Genomic DNA, 24,819 nt, shown 5'->3' on the forward strand with positions numbered 1-24,819 from the left:
GCGTGTTCGAACGTTTTGAACCGATCGTTAGAGTCTGCGCATGCCCAGACCGCCCGCCGCGTTACGACGAAGGTAGCAGTCTGCTCGACAGATAGAGAGAGACCTGCCTGCGAGAGCGAAGTTTGTTTAGTCCTCGCGCAACCGTCGAGGTATCACGTGGCGTGTGACGCCTGGTTCAGGGTAAAGCCGAGTTTTTATTTATTCCTGATTTGAAATCGCTGTCGCGTTCGCGTTTCGAACGGAGCGGTGAAGAGGATCGTCGATATTTTTCAGCAGAGCGAGTGAGCAGCATTGAGAATAAAGTCAAGACCTTCGTAAAGTAAAGAAACAAAAATAAGAAATAAAAATAAAGGAAGGCTTGACGCGTTTGAAAGGCCTTTATCGCACCTGACGTATCGACGCAGAAAAACAAAAGACAATAATACAAGATCGAGAATGGCCGACGCGGAATTGAGTAACCTTTTAAACAGGAGACAGAGGATCAACGAGGAACTCGAGGAGGGGAAAGAAGTCAAGAAGGAGTACAAATACGTGAACGTGTACACGGAATTCCACGAACTCTCGAGGCGCGAAATCAAGCAGTACGAGCAGACCTTCAACAGGTGAGTCAGAGTGCGTCGTGTCTCGAAACGCCGATTTGTTATTATTACATACATTGTTATTATTTCTACCGCGTCATTCCTTGCTAATCAGTCGATTCGCGGGTCTACAGTTACGGTTACGTTATAATTGCATAGTATTATACGACGCATTATTTCGACCGAAATCGCCCCTCGTGAAACGTTTTCTAACAAGCAACTATTTGAATTTGTCATTATTCCCGCGCTGACGTCACGCGGCACCAGCCAATCTAGAGAAACGATGCAAGCGCTTCGAATTCGCTTGCCTTCGTTTCACATCTCAAATCGCCGTCACTTGCCTGGGATTCAACAAAAGTTCTCTAAAAGTTGCAAATCCAATGTACATAGCATAGTTTTTGTTCGCATAAAATTATCTCGTTTAAAATATATGTGCTTCATTGCGACTCTGAAATTGATTCTAACATTGTAATACTGTTTATAAAATGTATTAACTCCTCCTTGAATTTCGAACCTGAAACAATTGAAAACCAAACATTTATATTTTCAATGATGCGCTATTCTTTCACATTGAAAAGACTTTTCGGCGCCTCGAAAATACGGTATCTTCAAGTTCATTGAAGGTCGTATAATAGTCTCAATAATGACAACGATATCGAATTCAAATACTCGATTGTAAAAATAATTAGTCTTACTCCACACGCGTGAATATTTCGTATAATACGAGAACCCCTGTGGGCGATGATAATGAACAAGAGTCGTGTGTTATATGCTTTGTTATACCTGTGCCTGTAGCTGTAACCCGAGTACAAGGTATCGGTATATAAAAGGCAAATAAAAAATAAACGACACTCCCGTATCTCGCAGAGCAGTAACACATTACGGAAGGTTTTGCCCGATTGAATAAACATTTATACAAGGTAACGCACACCGGTAACTAAATACAACCGATTTCGCACGTGCTCACTTTTCCTTTGATCTCGATTCCTCGGAAGTGTATCCACCTTCAGTATTGTGCAAACAAACGTGCCGTAACGAAATTCAAATGTCGATTACGAATCGTACGGTATTCCGAATTCGCGTAATCGCCTCGTCACAATTATACATCACAGTAGTAATCAGCGATACCTTGATCGCAAGCACAGATTAACACCCCAAGCGACAGTTTATAGATCGAGTATAAACTCCTGCCTGGTAAGTGATTAGTTTAAGGTGTATTTCTTATCTATTGATTGGAATTGTTGCAACGAAAGCAGGACCTAGGTGCGAAACGAGTAACGAATCAGATGCGTTTAAACGCAAACATACCGCATGAGTCACATCGGACTGTACAGGCTTCTGGTATAGAATACCAGGATGAAAACGAAGAAAAAATACCCGCAAAAACTGATACTCCGGAAACATGAGGACATTGAAAATATCTTTTGCGGTCGTGCGATGTATGTGGCAAACTGGAACTGGAAATCCGATCCATGTGGTTCGAGTATATTCACGTCATCTTATAGGATCGCATGATTATACCTTACAAGTATCTCATATTCTCAGTTTATTTTTATTCCTCGATATTCTTCCGACGTGGTTCGTCCGTCAATTTTTTCCCCTGTGTTGTATAAATAAAACGGCGAATCTTTTCTGCAGCGCAATTGTTGATTGAAACACAATTTTGCATACGTACGTAATATTCGTCGGACAACAGAGCGTGAAACAGAAATTTTAATCTTCGAAGATGATTTCAGAGAATCGTCTCGACGATGCCAGCAATTAATATTTGACTTTCCGAATTTCTTAGCCGCTTATCAGTCGCGTTATATCACTATCATGTTTTGCAATTTGTGTAATGGGTACAAATTACAGTATTTTTTTAAATCTTTATTCCCATTCCACTCAATGCCGACGGTCAATCCTTCTACTCGATTACCGAGTGCTGAATACTTTTTGTTTTTCATACGTATTCCTTTCGAACATTATTTTGTAATAAATTTATCGCTGCGTTGAATTGAATTCTGTATACATTCACTCGTGTCTCCGTTACAATCGATCAGTTGATCAGATACTCGATCAAGCTGCGTAAATGTTATCTGCTGACGTAATTAAACATCAGGGAAAAAATCCTAAGCTCTCAATATTTGAATGAATTTCAAGCGCAAGTTGGCCTTTCGTATCAAAAGCACGTTTTTTTTTTTTTTTTTTTTTTTTTATTCGGATTTACTAAATTTCGGACATTGCTAAAGGTACAAAGTAACGATTTTTCCTAATCATACGTCGTTAAAGTAACGTTACTAACTTCATCTTCGCGAATGAACTTTGTTCACATAACACCTGTTTCTTCGCCTTCACTAAACGGATAACCGTAAAGGTCTGAAAGATAACGAATCGCTTAATTCTGCGATTTATTGCGTGCAGATTATTGCTTCAAATATTATCCCAAAGCTTAGCCGGGATCAGCGACGATGTTAATTAAATCAAGAATTTTGCTGATTATTCGTAAAAAAAAAAAAGCAAACAACTTTTTGTTTTTCAAATTTCTGCGGTGTATTATTACGTTTCTTTTTTTACAATCATGTAAACTGGAATTTATTTGTGTACATTATATACCATAACGATATAAAAAATGGCAAACTCACGATCCTCTTTATCTTATCTGCAGAGTGAAGTTTCCAGCTTATCTCTTACAAAGGGAAAGATGAGGGGGGGGGGGGGGGGGGAGCGGTGCTGCCTGTGATCTCAAGTGTAGTGTTAAAAGAATGTAAAATAACGTTTACACAACGTATACACACATTTTACGTATAGGAGAATACGTGTATACAATGCAGAAGAAAATTCAGGTCAATTCAGCTCAACACACGTTCTCATGTAACGAAGAGAGTGAAGTTCGTCATAACTTGTTCACTTTTAGGAAAAATCATTACTTCGCGAATCTAGGATCGTCTCAAATCGAGTAATCTATTTTTAATACGCAAAGTGTATTCAGATTTTTTAAATTAAATTCCTTCCAACCGTTCTAAATTTTCAAATAGATAATTAATTTTAGTTTCAATATTCCGTTACATTAACGCTACTAACTTCAATATGGTACGTAACAGTATCACATTATCGCGATAATGACGATTGCCACATAATTGTAGAAACTTACAAATTCGGTAAAAATCATTGTAAATATTTCATCGATTATAATCTATCGTGCGAGTTTATTTCGAGATGATTTACATTATTTGATAAACATATTACGATTTTCTCTTCTCCTTTTTTTTTTTTTTCTCACAGTGCAACGTACCGTCAGAAGCAGTAATGTTATCGAGATGAGATCAAAATCAGATGGAAACTATACCTAATTAGATTGTTAGGCTGTAGAAATCGATGAATAATCGATACGGTCCACTTTTCTCCCGATTCACCGATTTTCGGGATTCTTCTTTGTTTTTTTTTTCTGCTTTTTTCTCGGCCAAAGCTCCAAATTCTTGAGAAGGAGGGTGGAAGGAAGGCAAATTGTTTAACGGTGCGGCCCTGAATCGTACCTGCAGGATTGGTGGAACGTCCAACCTTTGCGCCGCATTGTCAGACTTCGGCGGCGTCGCCAGAGCCGCCCTACAACAGCCGGTTCAAAATACCGGCAAAGAAAAAGTGTGTATAAAGGCGGACGAGAAGGAGAAAGAGTGAGAGAGAGAGAGAGAGAGAAAAAAAGGTAAAAGCTTGGAAAAAGGGATAAAAAAACAAAAAAAAACATCTTGGCGAGACTTGAGACGTTGCCCGGAGTCCATCTTCTTCTCTCCTTCTCTCTTTTTCTCTCTCTCTCTCTCACTCTCTTTCCTTCTCTCTTAAGAGACCTCGGAGAAAATATGATCACTGCTGGAGAGTATCTCGCTTATTTTCGTTTCACGTTACTATTTATACCTGATTTTTCTCGACGTCGTTATAGATTGCAACCTTTCAAATTGGCGGAACATTTTTTGGAACATTTTCACTTGTGGAACAGTTACCAATTTCTCAATATCAGGTTTGGCTCGAGTTGATAAAATCCCACCGAATTCTACAACTTTTATCAATACATGTATATATCTATATATATATATATATTAGGGTGGGCCAAAATAATCGACTATTTTTTTTTTCACTTTATACTCCGAAAACTTGGTTGGTAGAGACCTCAAAAACATCCTCTCCAAGTATGGGCTCTTAATTTTAATAGGAAGGTCCTCCGCCTCTCGGTATCTCCCATTTATAAAATAAAAAAATGCGTCTCATATTTTCGTAATAAATTGAATTCTCTAAAAAAAAAAAGGTCTCTTACAATTTTTTTGCATACCTCACTGTTCAGAAGTTATTGATGGTTAAAGTTTGATCATTTTAAGGTAAATGTCATTTTTTTTTATGAATTTTATAACTCTTCAAAAAAAAAGTTATTACAATACGCGCAACTGATGATTGTGTCGGAAATTTACTGCTCTACAATAATGGTCTCTTGTGATTAGTCGATTAAATTAACTTCGTTCAGAAGATATTCACCGTCAAACTTGAAATGCACACTATTTTTAACAGTTTTTTTTTTTTTTTTAATAATTCAAACAATTTCAATTTAATTCATGAGTTTCGGGAAAATTTTTACAATTTATTGTAGAGCAGTAAATGATAACGTAACTAACTTCAATATGATCTGTTGAAACATTATACTTGTTAGAATTTCCTTTCGGAATTGAATTCGCTGTACAATCCACGTCAAGAATCGTGGCGCAATTTTCATTGGCCCGATAAATATTTACGGTGAAAAATTCACAACGGGCTGCATTTATTACGCAACGTGTGTGTTTCGTACATTTATATAATAATAATAACAATAATAACAATAAATTACCATTGTACGCAATATACTGGGGTCTATCATAGCACTGGGTCACGAACTCTGACCCTTTGCGCTTAACCACCATTTCCTTCTTGTTCATTGTGATTGAAAACAATTTTTTTTTTTTTTTCATAATATTAATCATCACCGTCGTCATTCATTTGTTGTAACATGTAACTCTGCGTGTTTCGTTTGTCATGTTCGGCTTGTTGAACCGTTGCTGACGGACCGTTTGATCGTTTTGAACTCCGACCCTCCGGCCACGTAGCTAAACAACTCGTAAAGTCAATGTCAATTGTCGATAATAGACAGTGAACAAAGGATTTTCTTTCCTTTTATTGTTTTCTCTCACATCTTAAATATTGTTCGTTTCTGATTCCTTGCTGTGTACGAAGAGTGAAAATAATTAATATTTATCGCAGCGTGGCGAGCGAAGTTTTGCATTTTATCTTTCTGTCCGCGGTCATCATGGTTTCGTTATCTCCGGCAGTGTTATTTCGACCTTAAAAATAGCTTTATATACTGACACAAGATAATTTTCTCCACGCCCTTCTATAATGTATATAACAACCAGGAAGCTGTTTCGCCGCGATGACGACTCGATTCGTTCTCAAAGCTTGCAACTTCTGCGACACGTGTCGCGATTTTCTTAGTAACAATTGACCGAACGTGTCATTGTTAATATTTCAACCACGTTTTATCTCAATCCAAACCGACCAGTAACCGTTGAATTAATTCCAGGCATACAAAAATTACCGCCAATATTTAGTTCTTGCATAAATCCGTAATCGTGTCTTATAAAAATATAGAGACTCGGCTTCACTCCATATTCCATAATTATATCGAGACGGATATTGGTTGTGGTTATTTTATCGCCACTTCACTCCAGGCAGTTCAATCTCAAAATAACTGTGCTAAAAGGGAAAGAAAATAACCGAGGAATAGTCGGTAAAGCTCTGCAATAATCATCGATGAATAACGAAAACGCCTTTCGCGTTAAAAATCTTGCCAACCGCCATCGATTTCACAATTTTTTCACAACCGACTCTGGAAGCTCGGTATCAACCACGATCACGTTGTAAATTTCAATATCAATCTCAACAATTAACGAGCGTGATATCATGGCGCCTAGTCGTAACAGTCAAACTGATTGAGCAAGTCTGCGTTTATACGGGTCAATTAAACAGAGCTTTACGTCTACCCAAATAAGTGACGAACATGGTCAGCCTTTAGCTCGCTTCTATCCTTTTACGATTGCGTTTTCATTTCTTTTTTTTTTAATTTTTTTTTTTTTTACTTTCAACATTAACGATCACGATGATAACACATTTAACGAAGGTACATTTCAACGAAGAAGAAAACTATGTGAATCGCTTGTTACGTTTCAGTTGTTTTGCCTCTTAATTCGATTCGTTTTTATTATTTTATTTCATTTGAAATATTCAAAAATTTGAAAAATTTTGAATGGCTTTTTTCCTACGCGTCGTTTTATCTCGATCGGTACGCGAGCGAAGAGAGTACGGTTACGTTTCAAAGGAAAGAAAGAACGAAGAAGCTCTTTAGTGAGACGAGTTACTCGACGTTATTCAGCAACGGGCTGGGCTGGTGAAGAGTTGTTATCATGGTCCGTGTAACGTTACATCAAGCTTTTGACAAAATTCTTCTGCTTCTCTTTTGTAATATTCATTACACTTCGGAGAAGCTGACACTTTGACGATAGCCTAAAAATAAGCACCTAAATCAACCTCACCGTGCTTTTTCAATCTTTATACTACCAGGCACGTTTCGTCGCTCTTTTGTATAACATTGTTATATTTTCAAGCACTTTCAAACTTGTTTGTTAGTGAATTGAAACGTGCGTGGTAAAGTCACGAATTATACGTAAACGAATTTCTGCTTAGAGGATTATGAATGCCAGAAATGGATTTCCTTCGATTGAAAAAAATTACACTCGGTGAAGAATTTGCTCAGTATGCTTCACCGCGTGATTCGAAAACCTGCGACACTCGGAGTAACGAGAAAACAACTCCAACCGGTCGTATTTCGATTAGTCAGATGTGCAAAAAATTTGAAACTCGTCAACAATTCAAACCAAGTGAATTAAACTATCAAGAATTGCAAATACGCTTACATTTTTCATCCACACAGAGTGCAAAAAGTATTTCGAACAAAGTTGCCAACGTCACAGGTGACTGAAAGGCAAAATTAACATTCAAGAATGCGACCTTGAGCATACGAGTAAAGAAAAACGCCATGTTTCGGGTCAAGGTCGACACGGTCAAGCCGCTCGTTGAATATTATATGCCAATAGATTCATCTCTTCGCATAAATTTTCAGCGGTAGCAAATCGATCGGGCGATTAGTTAGACGAAGCTGTCTGAACTCAAAGACTTGCGAAAACGCCTCGGTAAAATGAAATTATTTCTACGTGCTGTCTTCAGTTACAGTTGAATATACAATTGTTACGTAGCATAAATTTATGGCAAAAGGTTAAAAAAAAAAAATGCACGTCACACGTATGTAAATTATTCTTATATAACAACGAGATCAGTGCGATTAGACAACGCGATTTGAATCTTCTCCATAAAATGAAGAAAATTTCGCTTCTCAAAGTTACTAGAAAATTCTAGTAAAACGTGTATCGTTACATCGTAATAACGGCTAAAAACTGTTCGTGTTCTTAAATTTTTTCAGTAAAATAAAACTCGAACATTAATTTACCGTCGCAGTAGTTGGAAGAAAATATAGTACAAGTGACGATAGATAAAAGGTCACAGTTGTACAAAAATAATTTTCGTCCTGTGTCCCGAACTACATAATTTTTAACAAAACGTGGACGCTCGCAAATTACGGTATCAATATCCTTTCTTCTTAGGCCATAAACTGCAGAAGCAACCTGAGCGATATCGGATATCGAATTCATCGGTATTGTCATCTTCATCGTCTTCCCTGCGAGGAGTAGGATTGTAAAAAACGCTGAACCAGGGCCTAAAGCTCCGTTTCTTTATCATGTTCAACGTCGCTGCAACGTCTTGATTTAATAATATTAATCCGACGGCGGGTTTATCTTTGAGAGTTCTATAAGCGTGCACTCGGGTATCTTGCATCTTGAGTATTTAACGGTACGCGATAAGCTCTGTTCATTTAAACATTATCGTCCATTGCAGTACTCGCCTGTATATATACTGTAAGGTATGTCGGGTACGTAGCTTCGAAAATCGCCACTTGAATATCAAATGCGCCAAGGCATGTATGTGTGTCTTGATCGGAAATTTCTAACGCACTGTCTTGATTACTAATACGAATCCATGCGGACTACTTATTTCGGTCATCGGTCAGGTTATCGATTATTGAATTGTACAGACGGAAACTTGAACGCATACCAAAGAATCAAAGAAGAAGGTTAGGCTTGGAGAATAAAATGATGTAACACACTCACAATCAGTTATGGTGGTGAAATTTATTTCATGTACCAACCAGGTATGTAGGAAAGTAATTGGTTCGAACCACTTTTAATATGGTGAACGATGAGACGGTGATTCAATCGAAACAGATAACGTTATGGAAGAGGTGTTTTTTCATACTAATTATATGCTTATCGTTGGATGATGATCGAGTTTTTAATCCCAAACTCACGTCTTACGTGCTCCAGGAATATGATTCTTTATAAATCCTATACTTTTCTATCCAAGATTCCTCGAGCATAACAGAATATGTACATTACAATACACTCGACTTCTAAATAGTCGGTTAATCTGCATGACGTTGTACGAATTTATCCTTCCTTCGATTCAATTCAACGCAGACACGCGCGAGATTTTTGTACTTGGAGTATTTGGTCTATCTAATAAGTTTTATAGAAAATTCTGTTTTAGACTGTCAGCTAAGCTGATCGAGACCAACGTTTTCGTGTGACTTCCGTTACAGTCGACCAAAACTCCATTCGCTCTTTATAAAAGGCATGTTCCATTCCCAGTGATACCTCGTATTCATTTCCTATCCTAAGATAGTTGCCCTCTGTTGCAGAGAATGGGGCCCACGGTGTCCCGTTTAAAGCCGGGGAAGTTGGTGTTCTGAAAAACGATTATCCATTGTCAGAGATTTCGAACAGCTCGCAGAATATTCTTTTGAATCGTGTCGCTAGTATCGAAAACCGTTACCCGTCGATCGCAAAGGACGTCCACAACTGCACCATGATGTCCGTAACTTCCAAATCTCTTTTTGTAACGGTTCTGTTGTAAATGGCGGGTGAAAACTGCAACTCTGGGAAATATATGTAAAACGTATCATCACCGTGTCCCACACCCAAGCTTTTCGGATTGTCCTGGGAGAAAAAGATGTTGCTGAAAGTGCCCCGGTACTGCAGTGTGTAGAAATACTGCGGATTTTTCGCGACAGCGTGGTGCTGAAGAAGCGCGCTGTAGGCTGGATATCGAAAAAGAACGTCGCCGAAGGCGTCCGTAACGTTTTGGAGTATCTGTCAGTGGGAAAAATCCATAAATCAAAAAGCTCCGCTTCTCAGCGCGCAGAATCCATGTTCTAAACCTGATTTTTCATTCGTAATTCACAGTATCTCACCAAACTTTCATTTCCACTTAGACCACCTGTCAAGTAGTACGACTTCACGGCATCGACGTAAGCAGCCCCTTTATCCGGTTGATAATCCAACGTTGCAGCTTGAGGTAGAACAGCATCGAAGTTCTCCAGAAAGCGGCGAAACAGTTCCTTGTCTTCGAAAAACTCTGCAACCATTCGAACGTAGCATAAGAATGTTGTACGAGTAGTCGAAACAAAGTTGATTTGAATCGGCACATAAGTGGCTTGGGATTAGATAACCGAACCTTCTACGAAGGTTTTACGATCCCTCTGGTATTAACCCATGCACTCGCTTTGAAGCCGCCTGTAAAGTTCCCTAAAATCGGTCGAAATCCTTCGAAATAATGACAATCAGTCGAAGTCAAGTCATTACCTCAAGTTATTTCAAATCCTTTGTAATTACTTGGGTCTAGCGCACTTAGTGTAGCTGAAATTTATGGAGGGTAAAGGTAAGGAGGACTATCTCCGTGTACATGGTAGAAAGTGTCCGTAAAGTAGATGACAATTAAGATGACATTTTTGCACTAAAAGTTCCACCAAACGCCAGAAATCAGATTGAACCCAATCAAACCCTGATTGCTGAGCACCAATCAGATTGTTTCCCTCATTGCTTATAAGCGCTATTCTTGTTGCGACGGCGATTTGTTGAACCATTATTTCCTGCTTTTTGGTGGATACTTTTTCAACCTCTTGTAGTTCCCACCGTTATGTTACGAGATCTGATGTTACTTGTGTGCAATAAACTTGCTGTAACCATCTAGGCTGCTCGGGCTTATCAAATCTTTGTCTAGTGAAACACCACTCATCTTGACATTCCATCTGATCTGAACTTTGGCATTGAACCATCGTTACATGCGTTGTTGCGTTTGTGCACTACATAAGATAAAACACGCTATCACCCTAATCTGAAATGCCCTTATAACTTCGACTGCTAATGATTCAAGGCTGCAGTTCACATTTGTTTAAGTAAGCAGAAGGTTGCAATAATATAATCACGAGGCGCTTCATACTGTTTGATAATTGAGGGATTAGGAAACCTTCTCGCTTGGCTGAAACGTCCGAAGGTCTTCCACACGAGTAAACAAGAGGGCAATATTGTTGAGACACTCACTAACGGTATAGAGAATCGCTTCATCTCGGACAACACCGGAAATCCAAGGCAAGTCCCGGATTTTCCCAGCCGCAAATATATTAGCCGTAGTGTCGGTAAATACCGCGCCTTCGATATTCGGCTCGTCAGTTGGGGCCCAAACAATTGCCGGCCATATATGCCAGCGTATGAAACGCGGTGCCGTAGCTATGATTTTGGCGAAGTCAATTTCTCGCAGGCACTTGACCAGAGCCGCTGACGTCTTGTTCGAGCAGCCGACGTACTCGCCAAGTTCGTAAGCCCGGCTCGAGTAACCAGATCTTGGTAATTGGGACCAGATACCGAGAGCCGATCCGCTCTGCGTTATGTATTTGTGAAACAGTCCTGTTGGTAGGTAAAACAAAAAATGTATTCACTCGTCATGATACCGCAGCCAATACGGAAGTATCGACAAGTATGAGGATTATTCGAATAGTTGGACCAATATGCAGTTATAAGGGACCAAAGAATCGATCGATACATCATGATCGTAGTATAAATTTACTACAATCCGTTACCAGTACGCCTTACTTGAAAGAAGCAAATGGTGATTGATCAGATCGATGAGGATCAGGGATGAACAAGTCGATGTTCATCGCTATTATTGCATATGGTGTCTTACCAATGGTGAGGTCTGATAAGGTTAAAAGATGGACGCAGGCACCGCCCGAACTTGCACCGAACAGTGTGACTCGGTCCGGATCGCCACCAAAGTATCTTGCGTTATTCTGGACCCATTTAAGTGCGAGGATCTGGTCCTTGAGGCCCCAATTACCAGACGCGACTTCGTCACCGGTGCTCAAATATCCAAATGGACCGACTCGGTGACTCGGTAGAAAGAGCACTATGTTCGCATCGAGTAAATACTCTGGTCCGTACCTGTCGGATCTTGCGTTTCCGGAGGTGAAGGCTCCTCCGTAGATGTAAACCATCACTGGTAGTAGCGATGAATTATCACCCTTCGGGAGCTGTTTTTTGAACAGATTAACGGGTGCTTTAATTACGAACGCAACGCAGATGAGACGCTTTGGAGAGGGGTCGTTCGCTAAATTGGAAAAGTGGTGAATTAACACAGTTGAAAATCAAGTTGTGGATCAAAGGAACTCGAACGATTTTATCATTCTTTGAAACAATAATGAGAAATCAATCGAGACGACTTGAGTCGTTGAAAATTAGTGCAACTCACTCAAAATCACATGATGGTGGAAATCGTCGAATGGTTTCAATTCGTTAACCTTCTACTGATTCCTCCATTATCATGTGCTTTCGTCAATTTTCACTTCGCCAAGTGATTTCTGTCGATTTCTTAGCCTTATAGAGATGATTGCCACTAACTTTTTATTATTTCCTATGATTCTATCCAATCCCAAATCACTGGGAAACAAATGATTGGAAATTAAAGATGACGTTGGGAATGAGTGAACATGCACGAACCCAAGACAACGAATTGGAATCATTGATTCGATTTCTAAGCGATCGGCACCTGGATACGTTCAAATTACCTTCGGCGTGTAAGCGTTGATCCACAAACAGTCTTCCTTTCCCTTAACTTCGTTCCCCAGTAACTGGGGGCACATTTCCGAATCCAAGGTGGCATCGCGAGTCCCACTCCAGCCATCCGCAGGTACAGGATTCCGGAACCTGTCGTTTCAAAGGTGTAGATCCACCGTCATTCGGTTGAACAAAAACGAGATGATCCGTCCATAATTTACCTGAGATCCCCAACCGGCGGTTGCGCGTACGGTATACCCAAAAATGCTGAAACCGTTCGATTGTGGATGGTCTTTCGAACCGTGCCCAGCAAGGTACCTTGAGGAATGTTCACTGTCTGACGAACGATGCTATTCGCCTGAGCAAGGCCAGCTGAATAATCGTTAATGTTTGTCGTTAATATCAGAATAGTCAGTAATGAATAATTCACCGGAATATGGAAAGCCATGTCGGTCCTCTGACTGGCCAGAACAAAGTAACTACTGAAAGAATTCTAGATTCAATTCTTGATCGCCTTCCGGAAAGGGAGGGAGTGTTTAACGTAATCTAGACGCGAGACTTTGATCTCCATTCGCTCGTATTTCTCTTTGATAATGATAACCGAAAATAAAAACACAAAAATTAATCTTGTCTCACCGATTTCGACACATAAACGCCAAATTTCATCGTTGCACAACATGTCGCAATGTCGGAAATCGACTCAGTGCCGAAAATATCTGCGGAAAAAGTGATCACCCGATAACAATGGACTCCAGTTTCCATATAAAAATTTGCGTCTAAACCAGATAAACGAACCATTATACTCTGCTGTATACTTTCACCGTCTTATCATATCCAAGTAATTTCTTATCTCAACTTCAATTTCAACTAACCGGATATCAATAAATAAACAATAAATAATTGAACATGCTCACTTTTAAAGCTGTGTAAATTATACCGCTCCATAAGCTTTGGAAAAAGAAAATTATGTACTGGATAAAAAGTCGTTGCTATCCGTAGAAATGTGAGTTTATTTTCTGATAAATAATTCATTGTTTACGTTTTAATCGTCTCTCATACGGTTACTTCAAATCGCGCAATCGTTACGGATATATCACGTAACGTGTATCACTTATATGTAGTTGCAATCTCTCTGTTTGTCTATCATTCCAAATTTATGGTTCGAGTCAATGCCTCCTACGTCGTTACGACGCACGCCATGCACTGGTGCGTTTCGTTGGGCTATATAAAGCTCCGGCATATCATCCCCCCCGGGTATTTTGACACTGCTGCCATATTTTCCAACAACAAGAACGAGCGGGTTGTTACAAAGAAGTTGAATATCAGGACCGTGGGATTGATCGATTATTCGTTAACGATCGTATTTAATTGATAAAATAATAATATAGGTCTGCAAATAAAAAACCTGCACGTGTTGCTTATACTTTTTCTTGTGAATTCTCACTCTCAGCGGAATCGGGAAAAATATGTAATCAAAAAGTTCCATCACGTCTGGTTTTTTCGTGAATTCACGTTTGTAGTTTCATTTGGAGTGAAATTCCCATTTAATTCGAAATCTGGTATCCAGCTTCTTGTTTCCAAAAATCCTGCACAAAATTCATTTCTTACTTCCATTTAATACGTATTAGAGTTAGACTCAGGAATGAATACAAATAGGGAAACATAAAATTGAAAGTGGATACATGTTCGAAGAAGTATCAAAGAGAAGGAGAAAAGGTTTTATAGGTGAAAAGAATGAACACGGAATGTCCAGTACATTTCATAAAGAAACATTGTTTAGTTCAATGTAATAAAATTTCAGTTTTTTTCATTACCGTTGTGCGTTTTTTTTTTTTTTTTTTTTTTGTATTCAAATATCTTGTATTTTACAAAAATACTGTACGTAATGGAGGGAAATGGAATTCGTTTTTAGATTCAGCACAGACAAAAGCATAAAATTTACTAAATACATCCCATGCAGCTGAAACCAAATGTTTTTTTGCAGGGCCGCTTAATCGATTGTTCTGAAAACGATTAATCGAAACCTGTCAAATCATATGCGTGTGTAAAATTATATTTGCATATAAGATTACCTGCAGCAGTTCAGCCTCTATTTCACATTTCGTTATACTCGCAATAAAAACGAAAAAACAGACGCATGGTTCGAAGGCAGTAAAAATTGCAACCTCCAGAGCTGACTAGGCAATGACAAAGTGGCAATATGCAGAATACCTTGTATGCACACGTGCAGTGAATGCACTCGAGAAGTTGTTTGCCGGGAAATCAGGCAATTTGAATCGTGATTGCAATCAAGCTGAGAATTGATGAAAATGTGCAGAACGGTGAAAACTGCGCGGAAAATCTCACAGAATTATATTTTCCAGGAGAATAATCAAGTTGCAAACAAAATACTTGTCAATCGTAATTGTCCGCAAGATAATTCAGTTTTCTTAAATATTTTATCGCTCTGCGGATGAAGAAAGCAGTTTATATCAATGCGCAACTGATTATGCTCAAAAATAAAATGAAGAAATGGATCGAATTTCGATTCACGTATCTACAACACTTTTTTCCTACGTACAATGCGATGATTTAACAATCTATTGTCTGGAATAGCTGTCGACAGGCTTTTAATATAACCTGAATTTTATACAATACCCATACACGTGAACTTTTTTAATTAAGCCGGAGGTTTTATCGAATTCCAATACATGGAGATGCATTCTGTCGTTTGTGTCCAATAAGTACAATTATATTCGTTATATTCAACGCCTCGATAATTGAGCGCTAATTAGCTCTAGCTAAAATAGGTATTTTCGCAATTTCAGTGAATCGATTTTCGCACGAATATTTATTCAAGTAATAAATGAAAACGGTGATCCATTTATAATTACAAACCGTCTAAAATACCTGCTACCGAGATAAACAATTGATGTGGAATTATCCAGTGAAAATTGGCGTAAAAATTATCACGATATGAGTATTTTAAAATATGTAATTATTTGAATTTCATGTGAAGATCTCTTTCGTTTCACTTCAATGTACCGTACTACATTATACATATAAATTACACCTATGCTAGTTTGATTCTGGTACATATGTGAACATTTTAATTAATTATCCAACTCGATTCAACGGCGAAGAACTGAAGAAGAAACGTGAATCATAATTACACCTGCGCGTCTACCGGAAGAGATAATTATCGACTGAAGTAGTAATTAATAAATAATACGTGAACATTATATGGTTTTACAAGCCGCTAGACAGACCTGAAATCATTACAGATGTTAACACAGCCGTCTAATTAACGTTCGGCAAAAAATTACGACGAAAGTGTGCAGGAAGTTATAAAATTTTCGTATTCACGGTTCATAAGTTTTCAGGCATAAGTATATAGACCAATTTTTTCTACAGGCGAGTGAGGAAAGTGAGTATGTTATTTTTTTTTTTAACGATACCCGTTACACTTGTAGAGTTCCTTTCGATTTCGCACAGCTTGCGCTGCGATCCGTTCAAAGTCGGGAATAAAAATTGGCGATCTATTTAAGAGTTAGACTTTTGACAAAACGTTTGACTTTTACGCTTTCCATTTAATCCGTACTTCTGTCTTATTTGGGTTTTCGATTCTTATCGTGGAGCTCGAAGCCGTTTGATAACCTGAATTGTACGATCCAGTCGGTGTTGGAAATCAAACGAGCATTACGCACGATCGAAGGCTGCTCGCCTTGACCGAATTCTAAGAGACTTTAAAAGTCGTGTATCCATTTGCGTTTTCTGACGTCTACGTACACAACGTGCACGCATATCGGATTGAAACTAACAATTCACGAGCTGAAAGCTTTGAAGCGAATGCCATTGTAAACAATTGTCTCAATGCGCAGACCCCAGATGCAAATCGTTGACGAATCAATATGTGTGTGTAATTTACATGCGCATGATGTAACGCATGCAGCGCATGCATCGCATTGTGAGTGAAACCAAATGCACAGTTCCATTGACCTTTTTCCTACCCGACTCATGTGTTACGGATACAAAATTCAATATATCGTGAAAATGCACGTTTACCGTGGGATTTATCTGGAGCGTAATTCTGTAATCATCTCTTCGTGTTAAAACGGCTGAAATGACGCGTAAAATACTTTTTTTTACTGTCTGATAATACACTGAGAGAAATTTTTAGTTCCTGTTACCGCCAATGAAATTATAATCCGGTTACTAAATGAAAATTAGTTTTCTAACTATTACCGGAAAGTCTAGTATCCGTTACTATTCTTTCTCGTTACGATCACTGTTGCTATATTTTCTTGCAACTGTTGCGAAAATTTAATGCTTGTGCAAGAATAAATTGACGTTGAAGCCTTGTTTAGCTAAAAAAGTAGAGTTAACCTCAGAAACTGATTTCGCGTTGCAATTATAAATTATATGAATATAAATTTTATTGGAGAGAGGCAGAAACCGGAATTGGATAAAAAACTAGAAAGTCTGAAAATTTTTTACGAAATATTTCATATTTGATTAAAGGATCGAAATTATCTGAATCAGACGATATAAATTCGAATGGGAATAAATGAAGCGTGATTTGTCACTCGTATTTTGCCGATAGCCTGCTGGAATTCGATAAACGATAAATAGCCGTTCAATTAACGAAGTGATAAATTTAACAATTGGAAAGCAAAAGAACTGAAATGACTGAAATTTTCCAACAAATTGATATCCCTTGATTTCGAATGATTTCCCAGCGTTTTATTGACTACCAGTGACAATATTTGTAATTTTCTGTGATTTTGCCTGGTCTGGAAATGATTGAAAGACGCCTAAAAATAATTGGAAATCATTGGAAATCCGCGTGGTTAGCATTGGAAACGAATGGTAATCGCATTACAAGGTAGAAATCAATACAAATCACTCGAAATCAACGTCAATGAATTGTAAGCATTTCAATACATCGCTGCGAATATTCTATGATATATTTTTCCCTATATAATCTTATTGTCAGTAGAACCTTCTTCGACGGCGCCTCCTTGGCAGCCGAGGCTGAAAACAATCCGCAGACTAGAAGGCAGACGGATCGACTGACATAAGTTTATGCGAGAGAACAAGAACAAGATGAGAAGGAAAAAAGGGAGTAAAAAAATACACGATTCGTATCCCGAAAGTGGAATTCTTCACAGACCCAATTCTATGGAATGTATAAAAAGTTCGATTTCGAATTTTCTTACCGTTTCTTCAGTCCATGAAGAATAAAAAAATATTATCAGTTCAATGTCAGAATATTCGAGGTTACCGTTTTCTCGATTTTTGTGTTCAGCTTTCTCCGAACTTTGGAGCACGCTCAAATCGGTTGATGATCATCTGAGCGATCATTTGTCACGATAATGTCCTCAAGTTTCACTGCTTCCAAAAAAATGATGACCGTCGAAAATTGCCTTGGTATTAAATTCCTGCGAACGGTTCATTTCTCGAAGAAACTGACGGTGTGATTCTCTTAAAACCGTGTAACTTTTGCCTGAAATCTTCTTTTCTTTTTTTTTTTCAAACAGAACCACTATAATTTTGGAAACCTATTCTAATACCTACGACTGGTTCAAAATTGGTTACCCGACGCAGTAAAATAATACGGATTCTGAGAACTTTGGACAGTCGTCGGATGCCTTGCATCTATGTACCGAGTTGAAATAGTCCATAAAATTTTTAAAAAAATTTAAAGCTTACACGGTACACAGTGAATACTTAAAACCTGGGTGCAGTTGCATATATGTCTAGACGGTGAAAGTAAACAGTCAAAGATGTATAAACGATGACGTGTCGAACCTAAATCCTAACATTATGGGTCTCTACGATTCTGTAAAGGTGTAGGATGTATAACGCCTGGTGAAGTGATTTCGACTTTTGTTACACCCAAAATACGTGACAAACCATAACTCGTGTCGTAAATTATTTCTACACCCGTTGACCCGTCGTTCTTATCGTTAGCCCGCAAAAGGTGGATACCAAACGAGCGTCTTTGGCTTCACATCCTGCGGAGATATTTAATCTTTTACGAACCGAATCTGCAACGAAACACGAATAAAACGAAGCCTAGCTCGGTAAAGAATAAAAGAGGAACGAAACCGGGGTCAGGAAAAAATGAAGAGGGGAAAGAAAAGAACGAAATATACGCGAGGATCGCATGCGGAGGAGTTGAAATATCGTCGCGTAATGTCAAGGTTCACGAATTCTGAAGGAAATAAAACGCCACAATATTATCAAAGATATATCTACGCGAATAATGTAAACGAATAGTGAGTCAGCTGGGAATTCTTGAAATCCGAATCGCCAAAAGTATAAAAAATCCAGTTATTTCGAATTCCAATTTTACTATCCGCTGCGTGCAGTTTTATATTTTTATTTGCATCCGCATCAGCTTTGCTGAGACAAAATTTCAACAGCATTAACCGTGAGATTTTTCTCTTCATCTCATTTCGAGTCTGCTTGATTCTTCGTTGTCTTGATTCATCGCCGACTAAAAGGCTTGAGACAACTTTGCCCTTTATATTGGCTCGATCGATCGGAACACTCGGGGTGTTCACCACCCACGTGTGTATAAACATATAACTGAACTAACCGCAATGCAGAGTGCATCTGGTCATTTTTATTACGCAACCCACTTGCGGTTACGACGTCACATCCTGCACAATGCGCAGTTTCAGTTTTTAGTTTTGGAAAAGATACAGGAGTTTGTTTGTTTTTTCTTTACTTTTTTTTTCAATTTTTTTTAGCACCGAACGTATGACGATGGAAAAATATAAAAAAAGAAATTTGTACTGGATTAAAGAAAACGAGCAAACTTGAATTACATATCGTGTAGTATTTAAAGAAATTCCTCACGATGAAATTGATATTCTACAATTGCATGGCACGTACCTTCAGGTTAAGAGAAATTCTAAATGTTCATCGAGAAAGTTTAACCAGGTATAATATATAGCTGGGAACGTAAAGTTCGATCGATCTCACGCAATTTTATTGTCGTAGTATTTATACATTTCTGCGATTTCTAACGATTCTTTTCATTACGACGATTCTTCGCTCTGTAATTTTTTGGACGGAAAACGAAATTTCTATTTCTCGATCCCGTCTTCGAGTCAAAGAAACAATTTTTAATAGCATGTAGAAAATTACCGCGTTACGTGAGTAGATTATTTTTCATGTATTAAAAAATTAACTATACTGGAATAGAATCGACAATTACGGGCATTTTATCCTTGTCGGAAGAATGAACCATTACTTACGACAAATATGCTTGAACTTGCAATATTTAATGCTGTAGCGTGTGTATAGTAAATTTATAGTGACATCGCACGAGCGTGTAACATTATACTTATAACGGTGCAGAAACTTATAATTATTCTGACTTTAGTCAGTGCAGTCGACTGAATGAAAATACGCGAACGCTGTGCCTCGGGGCCTAACGACGAAGCCTCGGGGCCTTATAAGGCGAAGTGAGTCCCGACTTTGATATCCGATCTTTGCTAGTGTACCTCTCCGTAATTTAAAAACTTTGGTAAAAAAAAAAAAAAAAACAAAAACACGTTGCGACTGTTTATTTAAATCGCTGCTGCAGTTGCTGCACATCTGCGATTGGAAAAATTGTTTTTTCATATCTCATATGGAATTTTATTCAATCATAAAGACGATGGAATAGAATGTTAAACATCGCTCTCTTTGGGAAGAGTGTGTAAACGTTACCGAGAGTGAAAATCGATTCGGTTTATTTATAGACGATTCGCAAATAGGCGAGCTTGCGACGGACGAAAAGATTTTGCCACCGTTCAGCGAGCTTTCAACTTTGCGCCAAAGTGGAGACTGCATGCGGTTGAAGGTAATCGATTTCTAGAAGGCTGCTTCCTCCGTTTCCGATGCACTGTAATTTCCAGCAGGCCAACCGCCTAATCGGATATTATTGCTTCTATGCCAGCTTATCGGTATTTGCAGAAAAACAACTTCCGCATGGATTGATTTTTCGATCGATAGTTTACTACGCGGGGTTTATAGGTGTTCAGTTATACAGGATACAGTTCGACGTATTTTTTGGTCGTTTACTTATTCTTCGATGAATGTCAACTCGAGCTATGTTATTTTCTGATCCGGATATGGTTCTACGAATATTAATCGAATCACATTTGTATATACATATATTTTGGCAGTGAATTCCTAACGACCGCACGGTTCGTCGTAATGCGCATGCGCATCAAATTTTAGCAGACGACGGACCATGCAGTCGTTAAGAATTCACTCTGTATCTTCGGAATAAAGTGATTGACACAAATATTCGTCGATTCGTCAACTCCTTTGTACTTGTTATTTTTTATTTATATTCGTCAATTGTCTTTTCTTTCCAGATTTGACGACGGCCGCGACGGTTTCCTTGATCTCGCTGAACTCAAACGGATGATGGAAGTTCTCGGGGCTCCGCAGACTCATCTTGGCCTGAAAGCCATGATTCAGGAGGTAGACGAGGATCGTGACAGCCGAATCTCATTCCGAGAGGTAAGAGAAAATCACTCCAACCGTTATTGCAGTTTTCGCTGCAAAATTAACGATTCAACTTTAGAAAAAATAATGGAATTTTTTCGGTAAAAGCCTGAGGCGCAGCTGAAATTGAAATCCTGATCGACGATCAATTTCGATCGATTTCGACCCTAGCGAAAACATTCATTTTGGAAGAAACAATAATTATTTCATTTCAATTTAATTAACCGAATGAAATGCGATCACTTTCAGCAAAGCTTGAACATTAACTCGCAGAATGGTTTGATTATATATTTCTTCGATGTAAAAAAAATCGCGCATTAGAGTAGTTAATTAAAACATTGTAGAGCTTGTGTAATATAAAAAAATAAATAAATGAACTAAAGAATTCCTTCGCGTAACACTGAATTCAACGCGTTCAGTAATGCGCAGTTCCTTGAAATTTCGCTCCTCCAATTCTCCTTGGTTACACAGTCACAAGATGAATAATATACACGGAAGCTTTCGAGTCAGTGAGCATCAACTAACCGTGCCGGAGATTCGCCAGTGGCTCGAAGTTAGCATAATTAACAACCTAGGCAGGAAAGACACTGCGTATTTATCCACCGCCAAAGAGGACATGAAAAATAAAATATATATAGCGGCTGAAATTCCCGCAAGCCCGGTTTTTAATCACTTATTATCGTTGGTCTCGTCGAGTGCCATTCGACAAAAGGGCCGTCTCGTCGAAACAATGAATCCAGTCAATTCTCCGCGGTTATTTTACCTGAGGCTGACTAATCCTCGATGCATTCATCGTGAAACTGCCTTTTAGCGAAGCTGTGTCAGCTGTGAATCACCGAAACGTACAAAAGTGATGAAAAATTCATTATCATTATTCGTGACTAATTCGCGAACAGAAAATCTGCGCATCACCCATATTAATTCCGAACCTACGTCCGGCAATGAGAAATAAAAGAAGAGAAAAAGCGATCTCAGAATTGCAGACACGCAATCATTTTCCAAATTTCGTTCGACCAAATTTTTACCAACACTCGGAGTTTGGGTGTTATTTGAATCTTCTATCGCATTATTTGAAAAATGAACTGTATGTTTGGGTAATATTGTAGCGGAAAGATGAAAAAGTGATCCCCGTAATAAATTTGCTATTCGTTAATTAAAAAAACTGCTTACTCAGCTTTTACGTCCAACAATAAGTGTTGTTTGATCATCGTTTTTTCATGTTTATAACTTTTCAGTTTCTCCTGATATACCGAAAAGCTCGAGCCGGTGAGCTGGACCAGGGATCCGGGCTGGGACAACTTGCAAGACTGACGGAAGTCGACGTTGACGAAGTGGGCGTAAACGGTGCCAAAAACTTCTTCGAAGCCAAGGTGTGCATTGGATAAGAATCGCTTGACTATTCTGTTATCAGTCATTTTAGCTTTCTTCATTGAACTTGTTTTGAATTTGTTGATTCTTGCATCATTAAATTTCGTCTAATTATACATGAGAATATCTGGTGCATAATCGAACGTTATTCAATCTAGATCGACGAGTTACGCAAAGCCAATAAATTTGAAGATGAGATCCGGATGGAGCAAGAGGACCGTAAACGCGAGGAAGAAGAAAAAGCTGCCAGACGCGCACAATTTCGTGAAAAGGCTGCCCTCTTTGGTAATAATTGAGATAAGAAACTGGAAGAAAATGAGAGAGGAGAAGAGGAGAGTAACGAAACAACAACATGTATGCTATAAAAGTTGTAAAGAAAAAAAAAACAGAGCTCCGGAGTCAAAGTATGCGATATAGTTTTGTAAAATTTCGATGTATTGTAAAATTTTGATAATGTTTGTTGTTTGTTGATATGAAGCTAGGTGTTATATAATTATTGAACGCGTTTATAAATATGTTATATGTAGAATGCGTATAATTGAAGTTATCTATCAGACATCTTTGCGGTTATGTTGAAGGTAAAAGGTATATAACAACTTGCAACTTGCTCAAAACAAGAGAACGAATATATTATAATGTATAGATAGATAGATAGATAGATGTATAGGTAGATAACTTCAAGTAAGATCGTAATAGTCAATCTTCGTCAGGAAACAAAAAAAAATGTTAGAAAAAATTATATTACATATGCAATAATACTTTATCGCATGTATATTGTATTGCATAGTTTTATGCGAATTGACATCAGCGGGAAATTCCCTAGGAAATATTGCATTGTATTATCGTCGCTATGTGTATAATAATTTAGACGAGGTTGATTATCCAATTTGAAATCTTTTCTGTAGGCTGACGCGATTGTGAAAAGGAAGGAAAAAAAGCTTCGTCATGATTTAGTATAAATTACGTTGCATTTATTTTAGTAAATAGAAAGAATTATTATAGTTGAAGAAAAGAAAGTTGCCCAGAATTCAACGTTAGAAAGCAAACGACTGATATAGTTATTATACATACATACCATACACATAATACACATGTTCTGGTAGATTTTTAAGATCGTCATATATATAATTCACCCTCGCGAGTTACATGGAATTTTAAAATTAATGTGAATGTTCAAGGCATGACGTGTTATAATGTAAATAAAATATTATTTAATACGTACTAATAATTGAATAACAATTATTTTCAATTTTCAAATAATCATTATTTCAGTCAATGTATCAGTTATAAACGGCCAACCACTCCCATCAGCGTGATATTCCAGTATGCAAATGCAGTTTTCTCATTATTTTGAATTTAAATATAGTTGAAGAGCAAGATGTTTTCACGTTTCCTAATATCCTATATTCCATCCCAACTTCACATTTTCTCTGTGAATAATGGCGTCGTCATCAGAAAATGAAAATCAAGAGATTTTTATTCTTTGGGTTTCGTTAAAATCGCAATAAACGTAAATGTTGATAATCTCAAAATCTCGAAAATACCTAGTAAAAACGTCACTTATATTTTAAGCAAATAAAAAAAGAAATGAGAAGTAGAAAATCGTTCGATTATATGCCTTTTCACCCGTTACAGAATAATACGCCTGAAATCGCGGGTCACGGCAATCCGCAAACATCAGTCTGCATTCAGCAAAATGCTGAATTGATTATTGCGTTACCAGTTAACGTGTTTACGGTAATTAATACACAAAGAGCAGATGTGTAACTCGACGAAAAAACGAATTAAAGAATATTGAAACAGTATGAAAATATTTAATGTGAGTTTTGTGTCTCGTTATCGTTCTTGTACCAACTTTACAAACTTTTCTGCGCGGGGTGTTATTTTTAACGGTCAAGTGTCAACGACTTACAAACTCACTTTCACGAATATTCAATGAAAACTTACAAACCTTCAATATTTTCTAACACATGTATAGAATTTTCATAATCTCACATTTTCTTAATTCAATTAGTATCAATTCGTCATTACTAATTACGTAACGTCATTGCAAATCTTTGCAATACCCAAAGCAATGGTAGATGTTCTCTGCATTATCCACTGCCTTCGCGACGCTTACCGACACTCTCATATTACCATCGGAAATTAGTTCTGAGAAACGTATTCTATGTCAAAGGATGGTAGTATTCCAGTGGTATGAAAACGTCTTTGCGACTCGAATCTATATAAACATTCATGTTCCGTGAGCGACAAGCGCTAATTTTCATTCGTGGTATTACTTTATTCGCTCTTGCATGGAGCTTCGAGTTAAGGAGCCCGAACGCTGTACT

The 24,819-nt window shown here is 38.0% G+C and overlaps 2 protein-coding genes across 2 annotated transcripts; one reads left to right on the top strand and one right to left on the bottom strand.

Moving 5' to 3' along the window:
• Positions 1–102: 102 nt before the first annotated feature.
• On the top strand, positions 103–23,710 carry LOC107227682 (EF-hand domain-containing protein D2 homolog). The gene is made up of 4 exons (XM_015668898.2): positions 103–602; positions 20,989–21,136; positions 22,357–22,491; positions 22,648–23,710. The coding sequence occupies exons 1-4, from the start codon at positions 436–438 to the stop codon at positions 22,783–22,785; spliced, it is 588 nt and encodes a 195-aa protein (XP_015524384.1). The 5' UTR covers positions 103–435; the 3' UTR covers positions 22,786–23,710.
• On the bottom strand, positions 8,865–13,272 carry LOC124296566 (venom carboxylesterase-6-like). The gene is made up of 7 exons (XM_046746348.1): positions 12,853–13,272; positions 12,643–12,781; positions 11,763–12,108; positions 11,123–11,485; positions 9,994–10,157; positions 9,576–9,892; positions 8,865–9,488 (listed from the first exon to the last, which is right to left on the bottom strand). The coding sequence occupies exons 1-7, from the start codon at positions 13,077–13,079 to the stop codon at positions 9,299–9,301; spliced, it is 1,746 nt and encodes a 581-aa protein (XP_046602304.1). The 5' UTR covers positions 13,080–13,272; the 3' UTR covers positions 8,865–9,298.
• Positions 23,711–24,819: the final 1,109 nt, after the last annotated feature.

Source organism: Neodiprion lecontei, chromosome 1 (assembly GCF_021901455.1).
Source record: "Neodiprion lecontei isolate iyNeoLeco1 chromosome 1, iyNeoLeco1.1, whole genome shotgun sequence".
Lineage (NCBI taxonomy): Eukaryota > Metazoa > Arthropoda > Insecta > Hymenoptera > Diprionidae > Neodiprion > Neodiprion lecontei.